General features: G+C 42.3%; 1 protein-coding gene across 1 annotated transcript; it reads left to right on the forward strand.

Moving 5' to 3' along the window:
• Window positions 1-24,474, forward strand: LOC133135178 (calcium uptake protein 3, mitochondrial-like). The gene is made up of 15 exons (XM_061251988.1): window positions 1-223; window positions 3,161-3,308; window positions 5,908-5,939; window positions 6,186-6,264; window positions 8,940-8,987; window positions 9,502-9,584; window positions 9,694-9,765; window positions 11,028-11,075; window positions 14,063-14,158; window positions 15,744-15,838; window positions 16,631-16,802; window positions 19,071-19,179; window positions 19,436-19,593; window positions 20,580-20,648; window positions 21,807-24,474. Exons 1-14 carry the CDS (start codon window positions 131-133, stop codon window positions 20,646-20,648), a joined length of 1,302 nt encoding a protein of 433 aa, XP_061107972.1. The 5' UTR covers window positions 1-130; the 3' UTR covers window positions 21,807-24,474.
• Window positions 24,475-24,677: the final 203 nt, after the last annotated feature.

Consider the following 24,677-nt stretch of genomic DNA (forward strand, 5'->3'; position numbering starts at 1 on the left):
TTTCAGATCTCTGCCGTGCAATTTAAAGTTCGGGGTACAGAGAATCAAGAAACCGAGCACACTTAAGGTTGCTGCGGCTGGTATATGTGTCGCTACCGGAGGTGCTGTGGCATATTATTTCTTCAGCGAAATGTATGACCACAAATACAGGAGAGGACCGGGGCACATAAGTAGCAGTCGATCTCTGCTTCCATCTCTACCCTCAGTGGCTGCGAAAGGAAAGGTACCATGTTTGTGTCCGTGTAATGTTCATCTGGATGTGCTTGTGTTACGTGATCGCTCTCATACATTTACAAACTTACTTAAGTTCGACGACTAAAGAAAGTTTCTGACGAATTGATTTATTTACATAAACAACCACTTTCACGAATGATAATGGAAAGATACATCTTCTCAAACCGTATGCACGTAATACCACATGGGTTATACATATTGTGTTGTGTGCGCTCTTTTAAACCACGAAAGAGTCTGCTGTAAGTATTTACATGGCAGGCCATAATTAGGTTTATGTAGCATCCGGGAAATAGGTGGGGGTGAGTTTCGTTCTAATGTCGTCTGTTGTCTTTTATCTTCGTAACGTTGTCGCAAAAAGCGCTATCCGCTGTGTGGAGGTGCTGAAATAGAACGATCTTCAATCTACGTTTCAGATATCATAACATGCCCCCATATGAAGTTCATTAAGCCATATACTGTACCAGAGGTATTCATGGAGTAGACAATAGAACACATTGAATCGTTCTTAATCGTATTATTAAACAAAATTCGTATGCTGTTAGCAATGAATAACCGTAGTTCAAAGCAGTTGGCGTTGCTGAGTTTGGCCTAGATCAAACTGCTCTGTTGTTGGCGAACTGTATCGGAGTTATCATGACTGAACATTGGAAAATATTAATGTCACTATATGTATTCTAAGAAAGCGATAAAATAGCATGTGGTTATATTACGCAAAATATTAGATTTTGCATAATGCCATACATTATTTAGATCCCTTTTAAACTGACAGTGTTTAAGTTTGTATTGTATTGAGGCACTTCAGAAGTACATCAGCAATTAGCCGAACAGTAATTAATATAGAAATTAACCAACTGGATTTAAATGGGCCCGTTAGAATTTAAGAATTTTGTTCAATGTATATTGCATGCTAAAGTCCACATTTTAAGACCAATATGATCGTAGTAGTTCTGTTAATGCTTTTTTTCGGTCCAAAATGTTACTTTCTTTGAATTTTGGAACAACAGCATTTGTGCAATTCCACTGTATCCTATCAAAACTCAGCTTGGTTGCATATTTTTAGCAACATTTATAATACATGCAATGCTACAGACCGTCACTATGTTTTAATCAGTCAGCTGTCTCCATGCCTGGTTAAATGGTTATTTTTAGAAAGATGGAAATAGAACCGCAGCTAAGAAAAGCGTTTGAAGTGTCGAATTCAAGACAAATGATTGTGTCCACAAAGAAACAGTGTCTGCAACACAGGCGGTTGTCTTGTCATAAGTCTGCACATCTTTGTAAAAAATAATGCTATAACAAACTTCTGTTTTCATTCACAGTAACGGTGTTTTAATTACCAGTGTATTACCATTTCCGATAATAGTATGCAAATGTAAGAACATGCTAAGCATGCTTTGTGTGTATGTATGTATTTCTGTATATACAGTATAAGGTCCATAATTATTTGCACAGTGGCTCCATTTCAAAGGGCTGTAATTCCTACATGGTTCACTCTCCGTGGATGTAAATACACTCAAATTAAAGGGTGAACTTTCAGCTTCAATTTGCGGGCATTTTCATTCATATGGACAATGTAGGAAGTATAGCCCTTTAAAATTGTGTTAATGTCCGATTACCTACGGCCCTAATGTGTATGTATGCATGCTTTTCTATGAAGGTCATGAACCAGTGCTAAGCTATACACTCTTGGAAAAAAGTGTTCTTGATTCCATAGGGGAGCCCTTTGTAGTTCTTTATGGAATCATCTCTCATAAGTGTGGCGTGTGAAAACTCATATACAAAAAAAAACATTTTGCCTGACAAAGAACCCTTTAACTAGACAAGGTTCTTCTGTGGAATCACAGGGTTCTGGCCCCTGTGCAATATACACCAGAATTGGACACAGTTTGAAGAAACAATAATGATCTGATACACAGTAATGTAAGTACCAGGACCAAGCATGTTTAACAGAACGAGAGGAGGATTTCGCACTGCTGGAATTTCAGGTGGAGAGCTGGACTTTTCCAGAGCGCTCTCACAGTTTTAGCCGAGGAAACAGAAGGCAGAGTCACTGAACGTCGGCAGAGGACCTGTCCGACGAGTTTGCGGGTCGGGGGTCCGTGGGATCCCGGGAGAAATGCCTTCATCACGTTAATGGAACAGCGAAGCGCTGGGAATTGACCTCCTCCAGCTCGCAAAAAACTCCACCGGCTCTGTGTCCCTCTCTGTCCGAGCACTCTTATCTACTCGGGGGGGAAAACGTAACCTTGACTTGCGGATTGAGGCGAAGGAATCCAGGCCCGAGGTAACAGGACACGGTATGTTGGCAGCGGGGCTGACATTTGATCAGGGTAATAAGTAGACGCGGCACGCATTCCAGGGTGTCTACTCCGTACCCATTGGGCTTGGCAGCCCGCCATCACCGAGAGAGAGGCTTTCTGTCCTCACAGGGTCAGACCCTGGTATCGCCAGGTTTTAACATTTGTTGGGACACTATCTTCCCTGGGCTGGAATTAAATATCCGCGGTGACATAAGCGCTCGCACGCTTTTTGAAGCAAAGTTCAGTTCCTGCACGCATGGGCTGACGAGGAGGAGCGTGTTAAATCTGCTCATTGATGTGGCAGACATACATGCATACAAACAAAACCACGGCAGTCCAGGAAAAACAGCACTAAATTATTACACAACAAATGCATATCAGATTTCAGGGCCGTTTTTAAAGTACCCCTTTTTGATGTGTGGATCTTGACTTGTGTTTCATTTGATCTTGTCAGATAAAAGACTGGCTCTGCCTCCCAAGCTAATTGATTGGAGATAAATGTTGTGTTGCTTGTTGTCTCTTTTCTGTTTTCTCGAGTGAGATTACACTTACGTAGTTGTTCTCTGTAATGCAGGGAATTCCGAGCAGAAAGAAAAATGTTATGCTCTTTTCATGTTCTGTTGTAGGCCAGAAAATTTGACTTTGAAGACAGAGACATGTTCATGTCATCTCAGGAGCACAGATTTCGTCTCTTCAGCTCGGTGCAGTACGAAGGGCAGCTGTACATGACTCCTCAGAACTTCATAGAGTCCGTCACCATGAACGAGCCCAAACGTAAGTACCATATCAAAACCATTTCAGCCGCTATACAGTGAAAATGCCTATTCAACTCTGAGATCGTTTATTTGAGTCCTCACTGAATAAAAGTTATACTATTTGTCACTGAAACAAGGTATCAGAATCCCTGCAGGAATAGGACCAGTAATACAGTAGCTATTTCCTTTTCAGTTAAATAACAGTGCTGACATTAGTAATGCTCACTATAAGACGATTACTAAACACCCTGTGTTTATGCAAAATGAGCTTTAAAGTGAGCTGTTTTACTTACTGTTGTCTCTTAGATTAAAAATAGCCAGATTCTGTTGGCGGAGCAAATCTATCTGTTCTGTTCCCTGCATCTAATAGTGAGTTTTGAAAAGGTGGTTGTTGGTGGCGTTTATGGAGCGTAACGGCTCCCTTTTATCTCAAAAAGGGAAGGCCTCATGAGTGTTATAAAAATAGCTGTGATTGGCCAGAACCCAAGCAGTCATAACACCTGCATGGAGAGAGCCATCTACACCAGCATCACGTTTACCGCACGTTTCTTTAGAAAGAAGACTTTCAGACAGAAAGATACACACAGACAAAAGGACAGGCCTTCTGCTTCAGGTGTGGTTTTTCCCTTCTAATGAAACAAAATTAGGTGGTGGTGGTGGGGGGGGGGGGGGGGTTTCCTGTTTCTTTTTAGACACACACAGAGGTGGAAAGTCCAGGGGTCAGAAATTAAAGTCCTGCCATGTCTTTCTTCCACCTATAAACTCAGCCAGCTGATTTCACTAATTTATTCTACCTCCTGGCTGAAGAATTGTGCTGATTACCAAGTCCAGGTGGTTGGAACAAAATACTGTGGTGGACCTTTACTTTCTGAACCTGGATTTTCCAACTTTTTCAAATTGAGTAAAAAAGTCAGTTCTGCCTGAGAGTACTCTTGAAAGATTGATTTCCGAGAGCATCCTTTAAAAGAGAAACATTCTGAGCATTAGTGCAAATAGCTTGCGTTGCACCATCATTCACTTCCGCTCATCTTTAATGACTAATGTGTTGTGAAATGGGATAATGAAATTTATGGTTTTATGTTGAGGTTGTAAAATGTGTTTTCTTTTTGTGTACTCAGTGAATTCAGGAAACGCCTTCTGAAATAGCATTACTACCAAATAAGACCTTGTCATTTATTATGTAAAGAGGCAAAGCATGTTTTTGAAATTAATCTGGTTTCACTCTTATTAGATTTTGAAGGGGACTTGCTGTTTAAATTGCTATTTAATTTCCTATTTAGGGTTATCCTTCACATCTGCACATGTCCCATGAAACTAAAGGTTATATTTTATCAGGTTCATTTGCAAAATTAGATTAAAAGATTAAATTAGTTTATATTCACCGGTTCACTTATGGGATCTTATTGTAATTCCCCTGTAAGACAAGGCTGGGAGACTCTGAAGTCTTTTCAAGTCGGTTGCTGTGGAGGAAAGAGGACATTTCAAGGACTTCCATGAGAATCATCTGTTTGCTTGGAATAGTATTGGTTTAAATTTTGCCAGTGTAAATGGTCTTGCTTTCTGGTTTCTTAAAGGATTGCTCTCAGCAAAGCACCAGCCGCAACAAATGAGCTAATGCAGGGAGGGTTTAGACTATGGTTAAATGGCCTTGGGAAAGGCAGCAGAATACATTGTCAGACATAGATCGAATGCTGAAGAGATTGTTGGAACTTCTCTTGTACCTTTGTGGATTGAACCTGCCTATATACCCCTGTGCAGGGGTTGTGCAGATATTTTAGGGTTGAAGTTCTCTCTATAAACAAATTGTCTGTTAATTATGATCATAATTTTAACTGCATACTAAATTATGCTCCATGATATTGGTCAGAGAACTATGTTGAGGTAACCAAAATAAGTTAACGCTCCTTGTGATTTTACCTGAGTAGCAATAGACTGATTGTGGTTTGTTGCGGTCCCTTTCAGCAGACAAATAGGTTAAAAAGGTTAAACTGTTAAATAAAGGTTAACCAGTTATGAAATGGACGGTCCGTCCTCACAGATTGCAAGATAGCTACAGCGGCATATCAAAAATGAATGTCTGTAAATATAAACCTTATTTAAAAAAGAGCTGCGATGGGGAATTGTTATGTTCAGCATGAAGTGCACTGGTCTTTACCCTTTGTCCAGACACCTGTATTATGATGGTGATCAGCTTGATGTGTGTGTGTGACTATCAGCTCAGCAGTATAAATCTGGACGGGTCTCCCAATGTGTGGAGTGAAGGGTCATTGTCACTGTTATCAGCCTGCTGCAATAGTGGAGGTCTGAAGTATCCAGCCAGCTTTACAATCCTCATCTCTTATCTTGTGGGCCGAGGCTTTTATTGAATGGTGGAATGCACTCCTGGATGTGCGGACTTGGGCTTCAGTGGGTTCCTGTCTGAGAATCTTCACTTATCAGCCAGTTTTGTCTCCTCTATACATTCAATAAATCTGAGTCACACGTGGTCAACAAATAGCATTCCTGCAGTGCATAATAAGCACAGTAGTGACAACACAGCCACATCCAGTAATAAAGCTGCCACGTTTCAGATAAAACGAATGATGAATGAATTCATTCTTTCTCCCTTTTTTCTCCAGACAAGAAGCCATGGAAGCCTCTTACAAAGCAGGTATGATCAAAGCTATGTGTGTGTCACAATGTTCATATAAAAATGTGCGGCTGTAATTTAATCACTTTCCTGTTGATGTTTCTGGGAAGGACATACATATTTTCAAAAACATGGCAAGAGTTTACTGCAGTTTGCTGCGATAAAATGCACACGTTGATGTGTTTTTCTATGTAAATTTTATCTGTGCTGAATAAAATGTAAAATAGGAGTTTATACAAATCCACTGAATACATTATACATTTGTAGGAACTGGAGAAGATTCTGTCAGAGACTCCTCCTGTTTGGAAGGGATCATCCAAACTCTTCCGAAATCTTAACAACCAAGGTGAGGTATATACAATGCATTTTATGTTTGAATATCACCAGGAAACTCTACAATCTTATTATTCATTTGAGGCAACGTAAATACTGAGTATACTGTATATTTTAAAAAGTGGTCTATGTCAAGAACAAGTGAATATGCATCCAACTGAACTATAGTCCACAGCTACATGGCACATTATTACAGAATTTAGTATCCAGCACAGAATCTCAGAATTAAATTATTGCTTTATTAGAAAAATATGATGATCAGGTTGCTGTTTAAACAATGAAAACCAATATATGTGTTCCACAAACTTATCCAAGTTTCTACTTCAGACAACTTCAGTGTATAAATAGGTGAAGATGACATCTGTGTAATTTCTAGGAGCAGCTTGCAAAATCTGAAAACTGGGTCAGTGGATATGTACTTACTGTACAGGAAGTCACACAAGAACATTTCATCTGCTAACTTCAGGGTTCCAGGTTTTTTTCCTCCAGAAGTAAAACATGAAAACACTTTGGGAAACCATTTTGCAATTGCGTGCATTCCCCCAATCTAGCAGTAAGATCACTGTGTTCTTGCATAATCTCTGGGACCTGTCTCTTCTAGATCATTTGCTGGTGTGAATGGACATGATATGTATCCTCTATGTGCCTTTGGAAAGGGGAATAAGCTTATAGTGCACGATCCTGAAGATAACGTTGCTCTTCAGTGTTCTTGTGTTTGTGTGTTTCAGCAAACAGGCCTGCAATTACAGCCTCTGCTGTCAGCACAGTGGCAGTGTGAGGGCACTCCTGATATTTATACCCACATCATTCATTTTAATGCATGTTTTACAATCCTACTTCTTAAATAACCACATTAACTAACCATAGCTTCCCTTCATATAAATAATCAGGACACCTTTTTGACAACGGTTATTCATTCCTGAATATGTGGAATTAAAATGGTCTGTTTGACTTTGTTTTATTATGTTTATGAATGCCACCCTCTTTGACCATTTGTATCCCATGTGTCATTTTGGACTGAACGATGTGGTGGAGTGGTGGTCCATTGGCTGCTGGGAGTCACTGCTAGCCTGAAGAGTCCATTCCTGCATTTGAAGTGCTCTGGCATGGATGTTTTCTTTCGTCTTTTTTTCTGTTGCTTTAGCTAAGTGCCAATGCTGGGATTTAGGCTTTTAATCCTGCTGTTAAATGTCGAAGCCCCACCAAAAAAAAAAAAAGAAAGAAAGAAAAGGATTGGATTGATCTCGGAACAAAAGCTGCGCTTTAGAAAACGCACCGGACTGTTTGAACTCTGCGATGTCGAGACACGTCCCAAGCCTCCTCCCCAGTTCGCTGCGGACAGTATGAATTCTAAGAATGGCATTGGATTACATCTCCGTGACTGACACTCTATATGAAGTGTTTCTGTGGAATTCTTTGTATTGTCTGACAACATTTATTTGAGCTTTGGGGTTGGGCATGTGAAGTTTTTTTTTTGTTTCTTCAAGAGTGAAGGTGTGTGGCATTAATGAAATGTGCCTGGAATGTGAAAGATTTTCCTGCAGAAAGCTTAATGTGTGGTTCTCTGGAGAGTGATGAACAGTTCAGGCCGGATTAGGCCCAAATTTGCTGTGGAGTTTCTGCAAATGGAATGGTTCAATTGTTTCCTTTTTTTATTTTGTTACTTCTACGAAAATTTTATTTTAAATCAAAAAAAAAAAAATAATAATAATAATATCCTCAGGTCCTCAGGCATCAAGCTCACCTGTACAGCAGCACATGCAAGATACAATTATGTCTGGGCGGAAACGAAGTGCTTCTCTCTATGTTTCTCCTGCTTGGCTATCGATACCCATGTAATACCTCTTTACCACGAGTGTCTTCTTCTTCTTTTTGTGCCTTTCCCTGGAGCAAGCCCCATTCCGGGATTCTTCTCCCATAACACTCAGAGCAGTCACCCAGAACTATCTGCACTCTGGTCACTATCTTCCTCCCCAGACAAAGGGCAGGGAATGCTTTCAGTGGCTGCAAGACAGCTTCCCTAAGTCTACCGAAATGCTCCCTGACAGTCTCCCTTCCTCCCCCCTCCGCCCCCCACCCCGTCACACAACAAAGCGGGCCGGGCACAACAAAGAGAAACACAAACCCGAATCAGGCATCGGGAATCAGTGACAGATCGCTGGAGAATGTTTTACACCTCCTTATCCAAACACGGGGGGAGGCGCGGGAGCCAGTGGCCCAGGAGCCAGTGGGCCTGCTTTAATTCTGTTTGGGTTTGTGTCCAGATAGGTCACTTATGTTGTAAAGTTTCTGTTTGTGTGGAGAGAACGCCAAGCGTGAATTAAGAGACACCTTTTTAGATTTTTATCATTCCCAAAGCGAGGATCACCGGGCTTTTCTCCTGTGTGGTGTGTATCTCTGTGTGTGGTTTGTGTGTGGGTGTTTGTGGTGTGTGTTTGTATGTGTGTGTGTGTGTGTCTAGTTTGTGTATGTGTGTGTCTGTGTGTGTGTGTGTGTGTGGTGTTTGTGCATGCACCATGCCCAGGTAAGCTTGGTAATTAGATTTATCTTTCACAGCCCAGCTTTAAACTGGCGTAAACATTTTAAGCCTGGCCTCAGACACGCTGGCTTGAGGAAATGTCTTGGGCAGCTCTGACACTGTGCATCAGAAACCTGCTCTAAACACAGCCTTTGGGTTCTCTCTTCCAGGCATCATCGCTTACACTGAATACCTCTTCCTGCTTTGCATTTTGACCAGTGAGTACACATTTATTCAGAAATGAACCTGTTACTCTGAACTCATTAAACATACACACACACACACACACACACACACACATGCACGCATGCAGGCACGCATGCATGCTGACACACACTTATGCACACACATATATGCTCACACAGACACACACACACAAACATAGTAATAACATAACATATTCTATGCTGTGGCAAAATGTTTATGAAGTATTGACGAACAAAAATCAAATGGCGTTCCCACAAATTAAATTGGCTCTTTCTGTAGATTTGAGACTGGACAATTTGAGCATAGTGCAGGAATTTTTTTTTTTTTGCATGAGCGCAACAATGCATAAATGAACCCAACACATATCTGTTGTGTTTTTTGTGTGCATGAACACACTGTGTAAATGTTTCACCAGATGGGTGGTCTTCAGTATGTAATATCAGACTTCTCCAAATGTTGTGCCAAGAAATCTTTTTTTCATGTTCAGTGCTTCTGTACTGATTCTTACGAAATGTCCTTCCCCAGAGCCTCACGCTGGCTTCAAGATCGCCTTCAACATGTTTGACGCAGACGGGAACCAAGTAGTGGACAAGAGGGAGTTCCTGGTGGTATGGGTCCTCCTGCTTTGTGCACGGCCATGTTCTAAACCTCTAACGTAGTCCAGCTGCAGTTTGTCATCACCTGAAATAATTTGGGTCACGGTTCTGTTCCCCTCAGCTGCAGGAAATCTTCCGCAAGAAGAACGCGGAGAAGGAGAGGAAAGGAGACATGGAGAAATCAGCGCTGCTGGTAAGATTGACACCATGTTCGATCAACGCCGGTCCCCTAGCGGGATTTAGGAGCGTTGCACACAAGTGTGGCTGCTGCTGTTTGGCGTGCTGTGCGCTCCTGTAGAAATGACAGCAAAGCTTTGGGTTCAGAGAACTCGATTTGAAGCGATCACGGTGAGGAACGGAACCCAATAGTGCGACGGCAGTCTGTGCAGGTGATCTGTAATGGCCTTTTGGCTGTGACGTGTGTGCGCTGGGTGTTTGTGTTTCCATTTGAACGACCCAAATTGTGTGCAGGATGGGGGTGCTGGTGGAGCAGCTTTCATCTCTGAGCAGCGTATGCAGGCGTGTGTTAACAAACGCATCTGATTGAAGAGAGAAGAAGGGCCCTCAACGTCTTTTTTTTTATCACGTTAGCGATACAGGATAAAGCACTGTTACAGGACTGTCTTACTGACCTTGGTGTGCTGTTGGCCCTAAAGTTGTATCAAGTGGTTTCTTACATAACAGGAAATGCACTGTGGCTGTCTCGGGGTAAATTAGGCCTTCGGATAAAAAATGATCCGCCATTCATCAACCTGTATTGTAACCTAAAGTTCTTAACCAGAAAATGTTAGTGTTATTCATGTGTATGCAATAACAGCCTTTCCAAGGCACAGAACAATGTACTTTTTTTTTCATTACATTTTTAGCTACAGCTTATTATCCTCACCTCAGAGTTAATTTCAAGCATCCAAACAATTGTGTTACTTACATACTTATGTTGTGCATGGTCCAGAGCCTGGTGTACAGATTTTGGGAATCCATTTCCATCCATTTCACATGCATCTTGAGCTGTCCAGCATTCCTCTGTCTACTGTGTTTTAATGTTTTAGTAATTCCCATGGCAACCAGCTTAGAAGAAACCCATCAGAAACATGGGAAAACATAGAAAACTATTCCATATTCTGTAGATCTTCAGGCCAGGGATCATCAAATCTGGCCGTGTCGTCCAAATCCAGCCCTGGTTTTCTTTTCTCCCAGGGAATCAGCGGAACAATGTGTTCACACGTGACTCCCGGGTAAAGGGAGGGTGGAAACCCAGCAGTTCTTGGCCCTCAAGGACCATGATTTGATGATCTCTGCTTTAAGCAAAGAATCTGTATGACTATTGTACCTGTGCAAATTGAATTCAAGAACTTCTCTACCTGTTCTAATGCTGATTCTTCTTCTTCTACTCCTCTTTTCTTCTCTTCTCCCCTTGTTCTCATCTCTGCATCCTCCCTTCCCTGTGGGTGTAAGACTCTGCAGCTTTATGGATCCCAAGCTTCTCCTGTGAGCAGCATACCTGTACGTATGGCATCCACAGTGCATGTACTTATTCCTGTGTGTAACGCGTATGGATCACTTTTATATCGGTGAGGAGTTGTGTTACTGTTGCTTTCCATGCTAATTCAGTCAGTCAGAGATAAAAGAAGGGTGTATAGGGGAGGCTCTTACCCTGCGTAAGGGAAACATCGTCACAACTTCTCAAAAACACTCAGACTATCTGAGCTTTTGCAGACACCCACAACTTCAATACAATGACTACTAATCAACAATTGTTTGGTATAAAATGAGTTGTTCACTTGCAGGCCTTAAGGGGAAAAATTGGATTTAGTTACTGAATGTTTGTGAAAACACTGGAGCTACAAAGCCGCAACATTAGGCAAATAGGTTTCCAGAATAATTCTCTAAATATGCCTTTCATAATGGACAGTAATTATATTCTTCAGTCCCTTTTTACGATGAACAAAAAGCTAACATCAGGATGACCCTGTGTTTTTGGTAGCCGTCAAACTGTCGGTTACTGGATCTCTTATTATATTCTCATTTCTCCCCTCATCTTTTGTGACAAGCAGGAGTCAAAGGTCCCTTTTTCCATTTAATGTGTAATGTTTGGATAAAAGCAAAACTCCCCGACCCTCATTCGTGCCTCAGTACCTGAGGGAGAGGACAATGCGGTCCTAATGGGGCTCATTGAAACACCCTCTGAAACACATGCCCATTGTCTGAGAGGGAGCAGGACTGTCCTATTGCCAGGAGAAGATGATTTATGTTACTTGTCTTGTGTCAGGTGGAGGCCCTTTGAGGCACAATCTCCCAAACTTCAGCTTTAAAAGGCTCCTCTGCCTGAGACTGACACAGCTCTACCAGACCCCCATGTTTTATTTTTACAGTTACTTGAAAAGTGGTATTCAGGCTCAGGTTACCTTTCGTGATATTTGGACCATGATGAGCATGATGCCAGCGAGAACGACTTAACCCCTCAGGAATGGGTCTGTTTCGGGGGGGCGGGAGTCTGCGTGTGAAGGGGGGCGAGGCAGGGTGGCACCCCCCGCCCCCCCTCCTCCATTTCACGGTGTAAGATTCTGGAGCGCTAATGCGTGAAGCGCTCTGGTTTTGCGCCTTGTTAGTCAAGGTGCATGAGCGGCAGGGCCTCGTACGCTGTGAAGGCTAGCGGGGCGAAGGCAGCGCTTTCGCTCAGAGCTCCTCTTCCGTAGCGCGGTTGGGTTTTCCACCTCCGTTCTATCCCAACCGCGCAGCGTTTTACAGGCTGAGCCGGAGCAGTGGAGCATGCTCACGGCAGCTCTCTTAATTAGCTGTGGGATTGCGCTGTAAATCCGTCTCTAGTTCGAGCCGCCAAGCGAGGAGGGAGAGCCCTGCTTTATCCGGTGTCTCAGCTTTCGGCTTCTCCCTGGAGGAATGAAAGACGAAAAAAGGAGGGATAGGAGGAAGGAGGGAAAGATAAATAAATGTTGTCGAAGAAAGCAGAGAAACATGTCGGAGGACCAGCCCCTTAGCTTGCCTGGCCGCTGTTGATGATCTGTGTGAAGTAGTGTTGAGACATGAGGGGCTTTCTCCCCGTGAAAGGGCTCACCTGCTGCAAGCCAAAAAAAATAACGTAACGACGGAGCCTTCAACAGATCACAGTGGCGTACCCTTCAGGGTGCGGACCAGAGTGCTTTCCGTCGGGCTGGGGTAAAAAGGTGTTCAGGTATTTAGCTTACCTGTGAAGCTGCTTAAGGGGGTGTTGAAAGGAAAGAGAGTACCTGTGAGTACCTGAGCTATTGTAACGTTCCAGGGCTATTTATTTATGTACAGGTTCATTTATTTGTCTGTTTAATTAACATGAGAATTTCAGTTATGTAATTTAATGGACAGGTAAACTTACACTGTGGCATTTTCAGAATGTAGAATATTCCAGAATGATAAATTAGGAGACTCCATGATGAGCTCATGCACTGTATCGGTTTTTTGGGGGTTTTCTGACAGAGGAACGAACCGCGGACCCTCCAGTTCGACAGGGCTACTCGGTTCAAAACAATCCCAGCACCTGTGGCAGATAAATCAGATGTGGAAACCGAATAAGCTTTGTGTTTATATTAAAACGGTGTCTCCGTCAGGCCTCAGACGACAGACTGGACTTGCACGCACATATAGATCTATCGGTGTAGCGACACGGCTAACCTGGCGATGTCATCACTCAGCTGCGAGCCTCAGGATCCCGTGGAGTCTGGCGGGACACAGCTGTCTCCGAGCGGGATCTGACGGAATTCCTTGCTGAAGGCTGCACGCTCAATTGCAGAGGTGCCCGGGTGCTTGATGGAGGCCTTCGTACAGCTGTGTTTCGCAAACACACGGTTATCATCTCACACAGGGGGGCGGCGGACGGGGTGGGCTTTGACTGACTGGTATTGCTTGTTGCCGGTTTTTTTGCACCCTTGTCATCGACGGCGAGTTCAACAGTTCAGCTGTAACCCCTGCTCTCTAAGCCTCACACCGTGCAGTGTTCAGAGTCACACTGGTGTTTCTGCGTAGCACTGGGGATAATTTTACTAGGTATCCTCCATATGGCTGTACATTCACAATGGCAGTTTCATACTCCATGTCCTATCTCTGGTTTGACCTCAATCTTCAATAATGGATGCTGGCTCACTTGCTTTGTTAATTCAAACCCAAAAACAAAATAAAACATGACAAGTAACACTGACTTACATTGACCTCATACTTATGTATTATAATTTATCTTGGTCTTGACACACGTAAATGTTTGTTTTTTGCATCGCAAACACTTTTAGTGTGTTAATTTTGGTTCAGCTCAGCAAACACGAACAGAGCTTGTGTTCAACCGTGAGGCAACGTTAAGGACGAGTGCTAATTGAATCCACACCTCTGCTTTTCAATGGTAAAGTATCTTATTAATAATGTACGTACTGTATGTAAGAATGGGCTCTTACCACTTTCCTCTAATAGCTGTTTTTTTTTTTGTGCTCATTTTTACACACATCTTACAGGTTGTAAAAAAAGAGCCTGAGGACTTTGTGCCCAAGAGCTGCTGGGAGGCTGTGAAGCACAGCACCAGTAAAGTGCTCTTTTCAGACCTGGCCGAGGTAGCTGTGCCGTCAGTCCAGTCCCCCTCAGTACACGGGCATCCATTTTGTTTCACCGACCCTTCCATCCCTCCCCAGTCCGTGGTCGTGTTCTCTCTCTCTCTGCCGTAACCCGTTACACTGGGACTCCTCTGCTGCTTCCATAGGGACTCCTCTGTGTTTATGAATGAGGTTAAATGTAACCCTCCCTCCTTCCCCGCTCCCCATCCATATCTGCGTGTTTGTGCTGTGTCGTGTTTTCTATTCCGACTGTTTGTTTTATCTCTGCTTTCTGTGAATGGGTGGCAGTGGCTTCTGTTGATTTGTCGTACAGTGAGTGGATTGGGACATATATATTGACGGTACAAAACGTGTTACACTGAAAAATATGTACTCTGAAGGCAAACTTTTGAATTTTCTTCCTGTGCTGCATTTCCTTACCGTTTCAGTCCAGATGAACTAGATGAGCAGCCAGTCAAGGACCAATGTCTTCTTTTTGTTTTAAGCTCTGCACCCATGGGGACCATAGACTAGAGGTATCTGGAGCACCAGTGTGTTGAATGGACTCACTCAACCCATGCTTTCTACAATGTGAAATGACTGGCTTTCAGTTTCTAACAGTGCAGATTAACGCCATTAACTCATTAAAATGGTAAAAAAAACACCTTTTTCTGAGCTGCGTGATGTCTTTCTAAAGGATTAAGGCCCCGCTCTCTGCCAGATTACAAACCAATTGCAAATAAACAATTTAATCCCTTAGATTTGGTGCTGGATCACTTACGAACTGTTGTTTTCTTTCTTTCTCTGTTTGTCGTTGGAATTCAGGCCACATTTTGAACCAAATTGTAATCCCGGAGACTCCAGTGCTGGAGGGGAGCAGTGTCTACTGGCTTTGGGTGTGATTTGCCATTTTACTCATTATTTGGCTTCACACGATCCTTCAGGTTGAAGATGGCTGCTGCAGACACTGCAGCCCTTCAGCACTCCAGATTTGACACACCTGTAATCAAATAGGACATATTGGAAATTACCTCATAATTCTGATAAGAAAATGACTTAATTGCTGGGGTTTTTTTCCCTTCATTTGCAAGGGGGCTGCATATTGTGATGGGCAGTTTGGTCAAAATTTTGATGGGTCTTGTCATTGGCTCACAGTGGGCAATGAGCCTCCATATTCTGACCGATGGTCCTGACCTTCATCCATCCTGTGGGGCTTTGTCCACTCAAGGACAGATATGCTGCAACACTGAGAAACATACGGCAAAGGCAAAGCCAAAGACGTAGACTGTGTAGTATGTAGAAAAAGGTGGTGTGGTCTGCTGTCATGTCTCACGCGTGTCTGAGCATGGATGTGCGTGGGTGTGTCGGCTTCACGTTCACTCTGTCACGCAGTCTGCGCAGTTGTGTGTTCACGTGCGTTTGTAAATCTGTGTGTGTGTGTGTGTGTGTCCTCTATAGATGCCAGCACCCTTGCTTCTGTAAGCGTCGTGAATCAGTCTTTTAAATTTACGTTGATTTGCTTGTGGCACGACCCAAATGTCTATCTCCCTCTTCTGAGAAAGTGAAAAATGGGAGCTGAAGTGGTGTAAATGCTTTTCCTGGGCAGTTGGCCGATGAGACCCTGACCACAGACACAACGCTCCTGGTGCATTTCTTCGGAAGGAAAGGGAAAGCTGAGCTGACATTTGATGACTTCTACAGGTGAGCTTTCATAATTCCGTCACGTGAATAAAAATAACTGCCGATGTTTATGTTTGTGGTGAGCTGTAGGAGAGCTCCGTAACACACTTGTCATAAACATCACACCATTGTCACAGAAAAGCTTCTGTTATATGTGACTCCCACAAATCACTTCACTCGGGGAATCTGGGCCGTGAATCCAAATCTGGCCCTGGTTGTCTTTTCTCCCAGGTAATTAACTGAACAGTTAGTCCTATTGTTTGGCCAGACAGCGTCACACCTGACTCCCAGGTATAGGGCGGGTGGCAGTTTTCGGCCCTTGAGGATTGTGATATGACGAACAGGGCCTTACACACTTACCTGCCCAGCACTTATCCTCAATAAAATGAAAACCTCCCGACCTCTAATGTTTCCTACCGTGATTACACTTGCAATTAAAAATAGGAAATAAAAACTTTAATAATTTTACAGGCTTATTACTTGAATGGGTAGCTAGCTTATCATACTGAAGTACTTTTGTAAGTGACTCTGGTTAAGGTTGTTTGCAAAATTCTATATAAACACAAACCTGACTTTTTTGTTTTTGCTGCTATGAAAGATTTGTATTTAAACAAAAAAACACTAACAGGCAGCTGTGTCACTCTCTCCAATGACATGGTAACTATTGTGTATTGGTACTGTGTCTAAGAAGGATTTTAATTTGGGGTGGAACGTGAGAATGTTCTAGCACCAGACGTCCCTGTGTTAGTCTCAGAGAGGTGGCCGCGCTCAGCCCCTGTCATCGCCTCGTCTCCCACTCTCCCTGTGTCACAGATTCATGGACAACCTGCAGACAGAGGTTCTGGAGATTGAGTTTCTCACCTACTCCGAAGGGATGACCACCATCAGCGAGGAGGACTTCGCCCGGATCCTGCTACGCTACACCAACGTGGAAAATATCAGCAGCTACCTGGAGAACGTGCGGCAGAGCATTCCCGACGAGAAGGTATTCCCTCCCCAATTCCGTTTCCTGTTGCCCTCTCTCACACACCGTCCGATCCCCGTCATGCATGCATGCAAATGTACACATACACATACACACACACACACACACACACACACATCGCCACCCACACACTTGCTCTAGTGCCATTCTCTTGGAATACTCTTAAGATACTCTCTTGGAATATTGGGTTTCAGAAGCCTGTCCAGCCTTCTACTCACTAAAAGATATGGCGTAAATTCAAAAGTGTGGAATACACTGTACATACCTTTCTTTCTTTAACATCCACTGAGAGAAGTCTGAGGTTGGTCCATAATGAAAAGCTGCATTTTTCTCCCCGTAATGTTGGCCTTCACATGAAGAGGCCAGGCTGCCAGCTTTTCAGCCCTTCAAGGAGCCTGTTGGTGGATTGGCATTGATAATGAAGTGGGTCTTATCGTTGGGTTCACCTAGTAAAAACAGCAAAGCAGCACATATAACTCATTAGTTCATTTGTATTGCGCTGCGGCGGAGGCTGTCGGAAGGGCCCCTCAGCCTAAGAAGGATCTTCTGTGGGAGAAACGCATGAGTGAAAATCAAAAGGGCCGGGGGGAGAGCGATCCTCAACCCCTGAGATGTTTTGGATACATCCCCTTTGTTTGTGTTTATGCAGGTATCAGGTTAATCTGCTTTAGAGGAGACTGCAAACAGGTTGACCCATTCCAAATGGCTACAATTCCACCGTGTTGACAGCTCAACTTGTTCATAGCAGGGGAAAGAAGGGGAAAAAAACGCTGTGTGTGCTCTGGCTGTTTGGCTAAGGCCCTTTCTGTCATTGGGGTTGTTATCTTCAAGGTCCTGCAGACACTACGGGCTTCCTCTGATGTTCACAGTTAAGTGTGGAACAGATTATCTGGCTGGTAAAGGCTGAGATTAACTGCTTTATTTGCTCCATCCTTTACGCATTCTTCGGCTCGTCACTGTTCTTCTGGTGAATAAAAAGTATCTTTTTTCAATTTTGGATTTAGCATTTTGTCATTATATATCAGATATGCAATGAAAAATGTAAATTATAGACTCATCCTTAAAAAAAATGACATCCGATAAAAAGATTTTTTGTGTTAGAGTTAATGGAGTTGGCATTACGTACGGCAAGTAATTAGCAGCTGCTTGGAATTGTTTAGCTAGTTTAGTTTAGCCTCACTCTTAATTAAGTTTGTATGAAACATAGCATTATATTCTTCCTCTAATCACCCTTTACAGAGAATCGCTTGTGCTGCTTTGTCATGTTTAATCAATTTCTGTTCCTTTCCAATTTGCACACATTGCACACTTTTATTATGTAATTTGTTCATTCAATTAATTCATTCATTTAATGTTTTCAATGCTTATTTGTTGCCATGGGTGCAGTTATTGTTATGTGATTCCCCCAATAGGCTGCAAAATTGCTCCATGGGGATAGTAAAGACTAAGTTGGTTTTATCTGATATTTAACTGTAATAAATGGAGATTTAATTACCCTCTCTGGTCTAACTCCAGCTCCAAATATAAGAAAAAACAATAAGACCAAACACCTTTATCCCAAGTGTCATTGGCTTTTTAAATAAGCTATAGCACAACTGAGGTTGGCATGGACTTACTCCCTATGTATCTAAGCTTTAAGGAGGTAACTTTCCTTTCACACATTTCATGATTTTATTATTTAATTACTTCATTCAATTAATTAACTCACTTAATATTTCTGTTGCCATGGGTGCAATTACTGTAATGCGGTTCTCCCGATATGCTGCAGAACAAATTGCCCCATGGGGATAGGAAAGACTAACTAACTTGGTTTTATCTGATATTTAACTGTGAGAAATTGAGATTTAATTACCGTCCTTGGTCTAACTCAAAAGGTATTCTAATAAAGTGAAACAGAACCTTCTGGAACAGTCCAGTCTAAGGGCTTTTATCAGTAAGTCTCTAATAAGCTGTCAGAAAGTCTGACTCAACAGGTTTGTGACCGGAACACTAATATCGCTGGGTGGCAGAGTGCCACTGTCAGAATGCATTGCTGGCTCTATCTTCTTGTTGGCTTTCATTCCCATGATGCATTAGACCTTGAACGAAGGAAAATGACAATGTGTACGTTTAATACGAAAAACCCAGTTAGCTGAGCAAACAGGCACGTACATCATGCCATTTGCTGCACATACACTAACTGCCTTTGGGCTGTTTTAGATTAGATTTTCGCCATTGATGTTTTATGGTCCTTGACTATGAACTTGAATGATTTTCTTTATTCTGCAGGGGATTACTTTCGACGAGTTTAGATCCTTTTTCCAGTTCCTGAACAACCTGGAGGATTTTGCCATTGCCATGAAGATGTACAACTTTGCCAGCCGTTCTATAGGTCAAGGTTTGTTGTCTTTACCAATGCTTCTTATTGAGTCATTACCCATACCTAGGTCTGCATGTTGTCTGTTGATGGTTTGGATGAGTTGACTCTGTTACTTAGTTTGTGTTGATGGTTGGAATGAGTGGCAATTATCGCCTAGTTTTGTTGAGGGCTGGGATGAGTTGATACTGTTTTTAGCTTGTGTTAGCGTGCCCCTGGACGCTAAATGACCGTCGCTCCCCTTTGTACCCCCCCCCCCCCCCCCCCCCTCGCATAGATGAGTTTGCACGTGCGGTTTACGTGGCAACGGGGCACAAGTTCACCCGCCACCTGGTCAACACGGTCTTCAAGATCTTCGACGTGGACCACGACGACAAGCTGAGCTACAAGGAGTTCATCGGCATCATGCAGGACCGGCTGCACCGCCGGGCTCGGGTGAGGGCAGGGCGGGGCGCACGGGGTTGTGCCAATGCCCTGTATCTCCCTGTTTACCCCGGCGGAGGTGACAGGACGGGGCGCAAAGCCGCAATCAGCCTGAGAAAGAGGCACAGCTCCGTTTCTATGGGGACACCGGACAGCCCAGAAGCCTAGACTTGTAGGCCGAACAGTAGCGCTGCCCATCTCTGTCAGAGCCGGCCGCTTTATCTGATAGACACTCTGTGAATGGTTAACCTCTCAAGGCAACTTAAACTCTGTGCGCCGCACTGCATTGTGGGCACATTTCTTCAGAAACCGTTAACCGCTGGTCAAGGAGTAAGCAATATGGCAACATTTTATAGGAAAGCACTATAAATGTATACTTTTATTATTGCTCGTAACATGTTATAAGAGTAACATGCTGTAAAGGCAACACGCAATGGTAGTTTCAGCTATCTTTACTATTACTTTAACAATGTAAATATTTGGTCAGACCTGGTTTCCACAAAATGAATGAAAGGCCAGGCAATCCTGGGAAAGATGTAGACAGAAAGAAAATTTCCTTATTTGTGCCACGCAGGTCAAAAACAGTTCTGTGATTTAGTTATTGTTATGCGGTGCTTTGAAGTGACAGCAGGATTGAGGCAGACCCAAAGGCTTAGGAGACGCACTGGGTGTCAAATACCTCGGTCCAAAGTGAAATACTGCCACCTAGTGGGAAGTGACATCTTATCCAAACTAGTTACTTCCTTGTTTCATGCATGGATGATTTTTTTAAAGTTTCATCTCAGGGTGAAAGGGATCAGGTGTTTCATCTTTAGTATTCATACAAAGTTTATATGCTTGGAATTAAAAGTGGCCATTTTCCCCTCTCCTTGCCCGGTTATAAAATAGCTTATGGTGAGGCGATCTCAGAGACATCCAATAAAGGTTTCTCGTTCCTCTCCTCTGTGAAATAGTGCTTTTTTTCCTTCTCTTTTTCACACTCCCTTTTTGTCCCTCAGGGATACAGAACAGAGGAGAAGATACCTTCATTTAAAGTTTGCCTGAAGAAGGAGCTCTCCAGCAGATAAGTATGTTCTCCTCACCAAAACTTCTACCCAACCGTGTACAGTAAACGCAAATATGTCACTCTTCCCAGAAGCCACTTTCCTCCCACGAAATGTGAAAAATCACACAGAGCTTAGTACTGCGCTGTAGCTACCAAAGAGCAATGAGTGTACATGGCCTCAATAGTTCTGAACAGAGTGTGAAAGCTTATTGGAAAAAATACATTTAAAAAAAATAACAGGTTGAGCAATAATGGCTAATTTCAGGGTGTGCACAGCACAGTGCTGAGGTATTTCAGCTGAGGAAAATAAGCTGGGGCCCTTGCTCTTTTCCTTGAGTGTTGAGTTACACTGTAATATTAACACACGATGATCTGATACCAGATACCAGCTTAGCTCTCAGCGCTGCTTCCATGGCAGGGAGCAGTGCTGCTGGAAGGGCTATGCATGTTTACCTGGATCTGGAGGCCTCCCCAGCAACTCACTGTGAGAGGCAAACAGTGGGCCTACTCATTGAAGCGTACCCTGTGTTTTCTAGGCCATCCTGGCTCTGTGTGGCTCTGAATGGGACCTGCATGTATCTGGTATCTGGTATCAACCCATTGCCTTAATAGCACCCAAAAGGAACAGAGACCGCTTGTATTATGATGTCCTCGCTGTGCTAAAGTCATGTGGAAGCTGTATGTATTGTAGCAACTCTCATATCTATGTTACTCCCAGTCTGTTGTAAACTACAACCCATTAAGGTTCGAGATTACTGTTATGTGATTACAATGTTCTGAGCTGAACATTCTAATGCTGATGTAACAATCACTGCTGGTAATCGATAGGAATGGGGTTTGAGAACACTGATTTGAAAACCCATTCCAAAAAATCTACTCCTCAAAGTGTTACTACAGTACACAAGTACATAGAAGACAAATTAGTGCACACAAAAGTGGTTAAGAGGTTACTCTCTTGCCAGCTTCATGTTACTCTCATCAGCTGGGGAGCTGGAGGCCCTCCTAAAAGGACATTATGCAGTATTCCTGCAGCAGAGATGTCCTGATGTGATATTATGATAAAAATGGAGACATGTTTCTTTGTTTATTTGGCTACAATATGCTACAGTGTGTAGATTGGAGCTCTGTGTCTCTCAGCTTGCATTCTGGCCCTAATCAGGGTTTTGTTTCCGCATTACAGATGAATGTCGTCGTCAGCATATCCTTATGGGAGTCCATTTTGGAAAACACCTGCAGACACTGGGGGAGAGAGCCCAGGGACTGGCTCATGGGTTCTGCTGCAGGAGGGAAGGAACAGGAAGTGAGGACGGCACATGGCACAATCTGTCCACTCAGGATCTACAGCTAAACTCAGTGACATCTCATAAAACACAAAGCATCTCAGAGCACGTGCACACACAAACACACACATACACACATGCAGACACACACACCGACGGAAACACACGCACACCCACGCAAACACACACACACACACACTCACACAAACTCACATACACAAATGCACATCGGCACAAACAGTAATGCTGCAAAATCAATCTTCCCTGTGCCTTTCTTTGCAAGAGACAAATAAAAAAGATTATTTCCCTCTTGCTACCAGGTGCAGCAGTCCTCATACCAAAAATATAACACAAATTCTGTCCAAACACCTGTGCAAACACATCAAGTATATGATGAAAGTAAAAGTAAATTATAGCAAGAAAATAGCATAAGCGTCCAAAAATACAGGCCATTCAGCCCAGCAATGCTTGCCTTTTTCCTACCACTAAAGTGTACCTAATGTGCCGGAGATATGATTTTAAATGAGAAATTTGATCCTATTTGTTCCTCATCTGGCTAATCTGGAAGCCTATAGTTTATTCAAGAGTGTTTTCACAGATTAAATTATTTGTTTTACTTTATGCACTATAAATACAATTATAGTAAAATATTGTTTGGTTATGTTGTTATAAATAAGTATGGACCCTCTGATAGCCATATAGGAACAGGGCAGACGTGTAATCAGGAAGCTACACTAATTAATGCCATAGTTTTCTTCAACTTTAACATTAATGTAGGAATTGTGATGTCCTGCTTTGTATTTATACATTTGAAATATGTTTTATTTATTTCAGCTCTATACAAGTTAAATGCATAGGAGGATTACAAATGTTGTATTGACAGTACTGCTAGAGCTAAATGTTCAGGGAAAGTATTGCTGCATGCCTGCATGAACCTACTGTGGGCTGCATATTTATGTTGTTGTTTTATTTGGTTCCTATTGCTGCTATTTATCATATACTGTATTTATGAATTCATTTGGTCCATATATTTATTTGTGTCTTAATTGTGGTTTAAAAAGAGGCCAAACCTGTTTGTGCTTTTGCCTTATTCTTGTTTGGTATCTGCTCAATGGTGGTGTTGTATTGTTAGCGCTGACAGACTGGAATAAGCCATATAATCTGCCTAAGCAGTGAACACATTGCTAACATAGTTTCTCCTACTGGCCCTCTGCTATCCCAGGATCAGTTTACCCAGGGACAAAAAACATACGGACATTGTCATCTAATTTTCCCCAGATACCTCTTAACCACTTTTGTATTTCTCTCTAATTCAGAATAGCCATACCTATCTTGAAGAGCAGCTCACTAGTATGATTGCTTAGTTGGAATTATTAAATTATTAACTTTAAAGGTGATTGTTGTAGTATTTGTGGCATTCATTCATTCATTCAGCTGTGCTGTCTTGTGTTTAAAGAAACAATTGTGGGTAATCTTTGAAAGGTGATTCAGGAGTGATTAGGAGAGATAGACTACTTTAAGATTATTATGAAGATTATTATTATAGTTTATAGTTTATAGATTATAGTTTTTAAAGCAGGTATTCTACAGTTTCCACGGGTATCTGTGCCCTGTGTTCAACTTCAGTTAGCATACATGTAGTCCCCTGTTATTCAAATGATCGTCCTCAATGACCAAGAGCTGCTGGTTTTCCACCATCCCTTTACCTGGGGGTCAGGTGTGATGATAGGCTGGCCAATCAGTAGCACTCAGTTACCTGGGAGGGAAGAAAACCAGGGCTGGATTTGGAGTTCAGGGCCAGGTTTGAGCATCCATTGTTTAGTCATTTGAAATCAATGACAATCCAGCAATTGTGTCTTCAGTGTAGACATAAGTGTAGAAGCAGAATTAGAGTATGGCGGTGTCTCTGCTTTACTTGATAGCCATACAATAAAATTCTCAATTATGAATAAACTCTGACAGACATTATCAGTCTGAATAATCAGCAAGTATGTAATTTAAATAATGATGATATGTTAGCAGCTGATTAATTATTAAATGTTTTGATATGCCTGTGTGTGTTTCACATATAAATAATTTTATTGACATAACATAACATAACAACAGGCCGTTCAGCCCTGCAATGCGTGTTTTTGTTCCTCTCACTAAACTGTACCTAATGCTTAGTTTACCTAAAAAGTAGATAGACATTGATAATAGGTAGATATGATCCTAAATTAGAAAATCATCTTTCATCCTATTTGTTCCTCACTTAGCTACTCTGGATTATGGGTAGCCTTCAAGAGTAAAACTGTGTCTCTGTGTTTTGTTTCCCAGGTTAAATTATTGATTCAATTATTTATTTGTCTGTATGCATGGCATTAACCTTTTTATGGTGACCAAGTAAAATTATGGTAAAATATTAAATTAGTTAAAACTCAGGTTTTGTAGCAAACCTTTAAATCGGTACATTGTCCGTAGATCTTCATAAACTGTTGAGTGCAACAGTTTAGGGAAAATATGAATGAGTGGTATGAAATGTTACTATACAAATACAATGACAAATGTATAAATAAATGATTTATTCTACTGCTGTTGTCTCATTACTGTTGTCTGCAACACAGTATACAATATAGATTGCATAACATTATGAAGAGATACCTGCACTGCACTAAATACATTCACCATAATCTACCAGAAGAGTACTGTACTTTTGCCAAAAGGTTGTGGGCATCTTTGCAAATTCAAACAACAAGAAGGATCCGTTGGCTTGTTCATCGGATTACAGGCCG

Source organism: Conger conger, chromosome 8, assembly GCF_963514075.1.
Source record: "Conger conger chromosome 8, fConCon1.1, whole genome shotgun sequence".
In the NCBI taxonomy this organism is placed as follows: Eukaryota; Metazoa; Chordata; class Actinopteri; order Anguilliformes; family Congridae; genus Conger; species Conger conger.

Excerpts from the sequence above, each read along its gene's own strand:
- LOC133135178 (XM_061251988.1), top strand. The coding sequence starts at position 131 with ATGTATGACCACAAATACAGGAGAGGACCGGGGCACATAAGTAGCAGT. Across the intron at positions 5,940-6,185 it reads GGAAGCCTCTTACAAAGCAG|GAACTGGAGAAGATTCTGTC; the intron begins GTATGATCAAAG and ends ATACATTTGTAG. Across the intron at positions 15,839-16,630 it reads ACATTTGATGACTTCTACAG|ATTCATGGACAACCTGCAGA; the intron begins GTGAGCTTTCAT and ends CCTGTGTCACAG.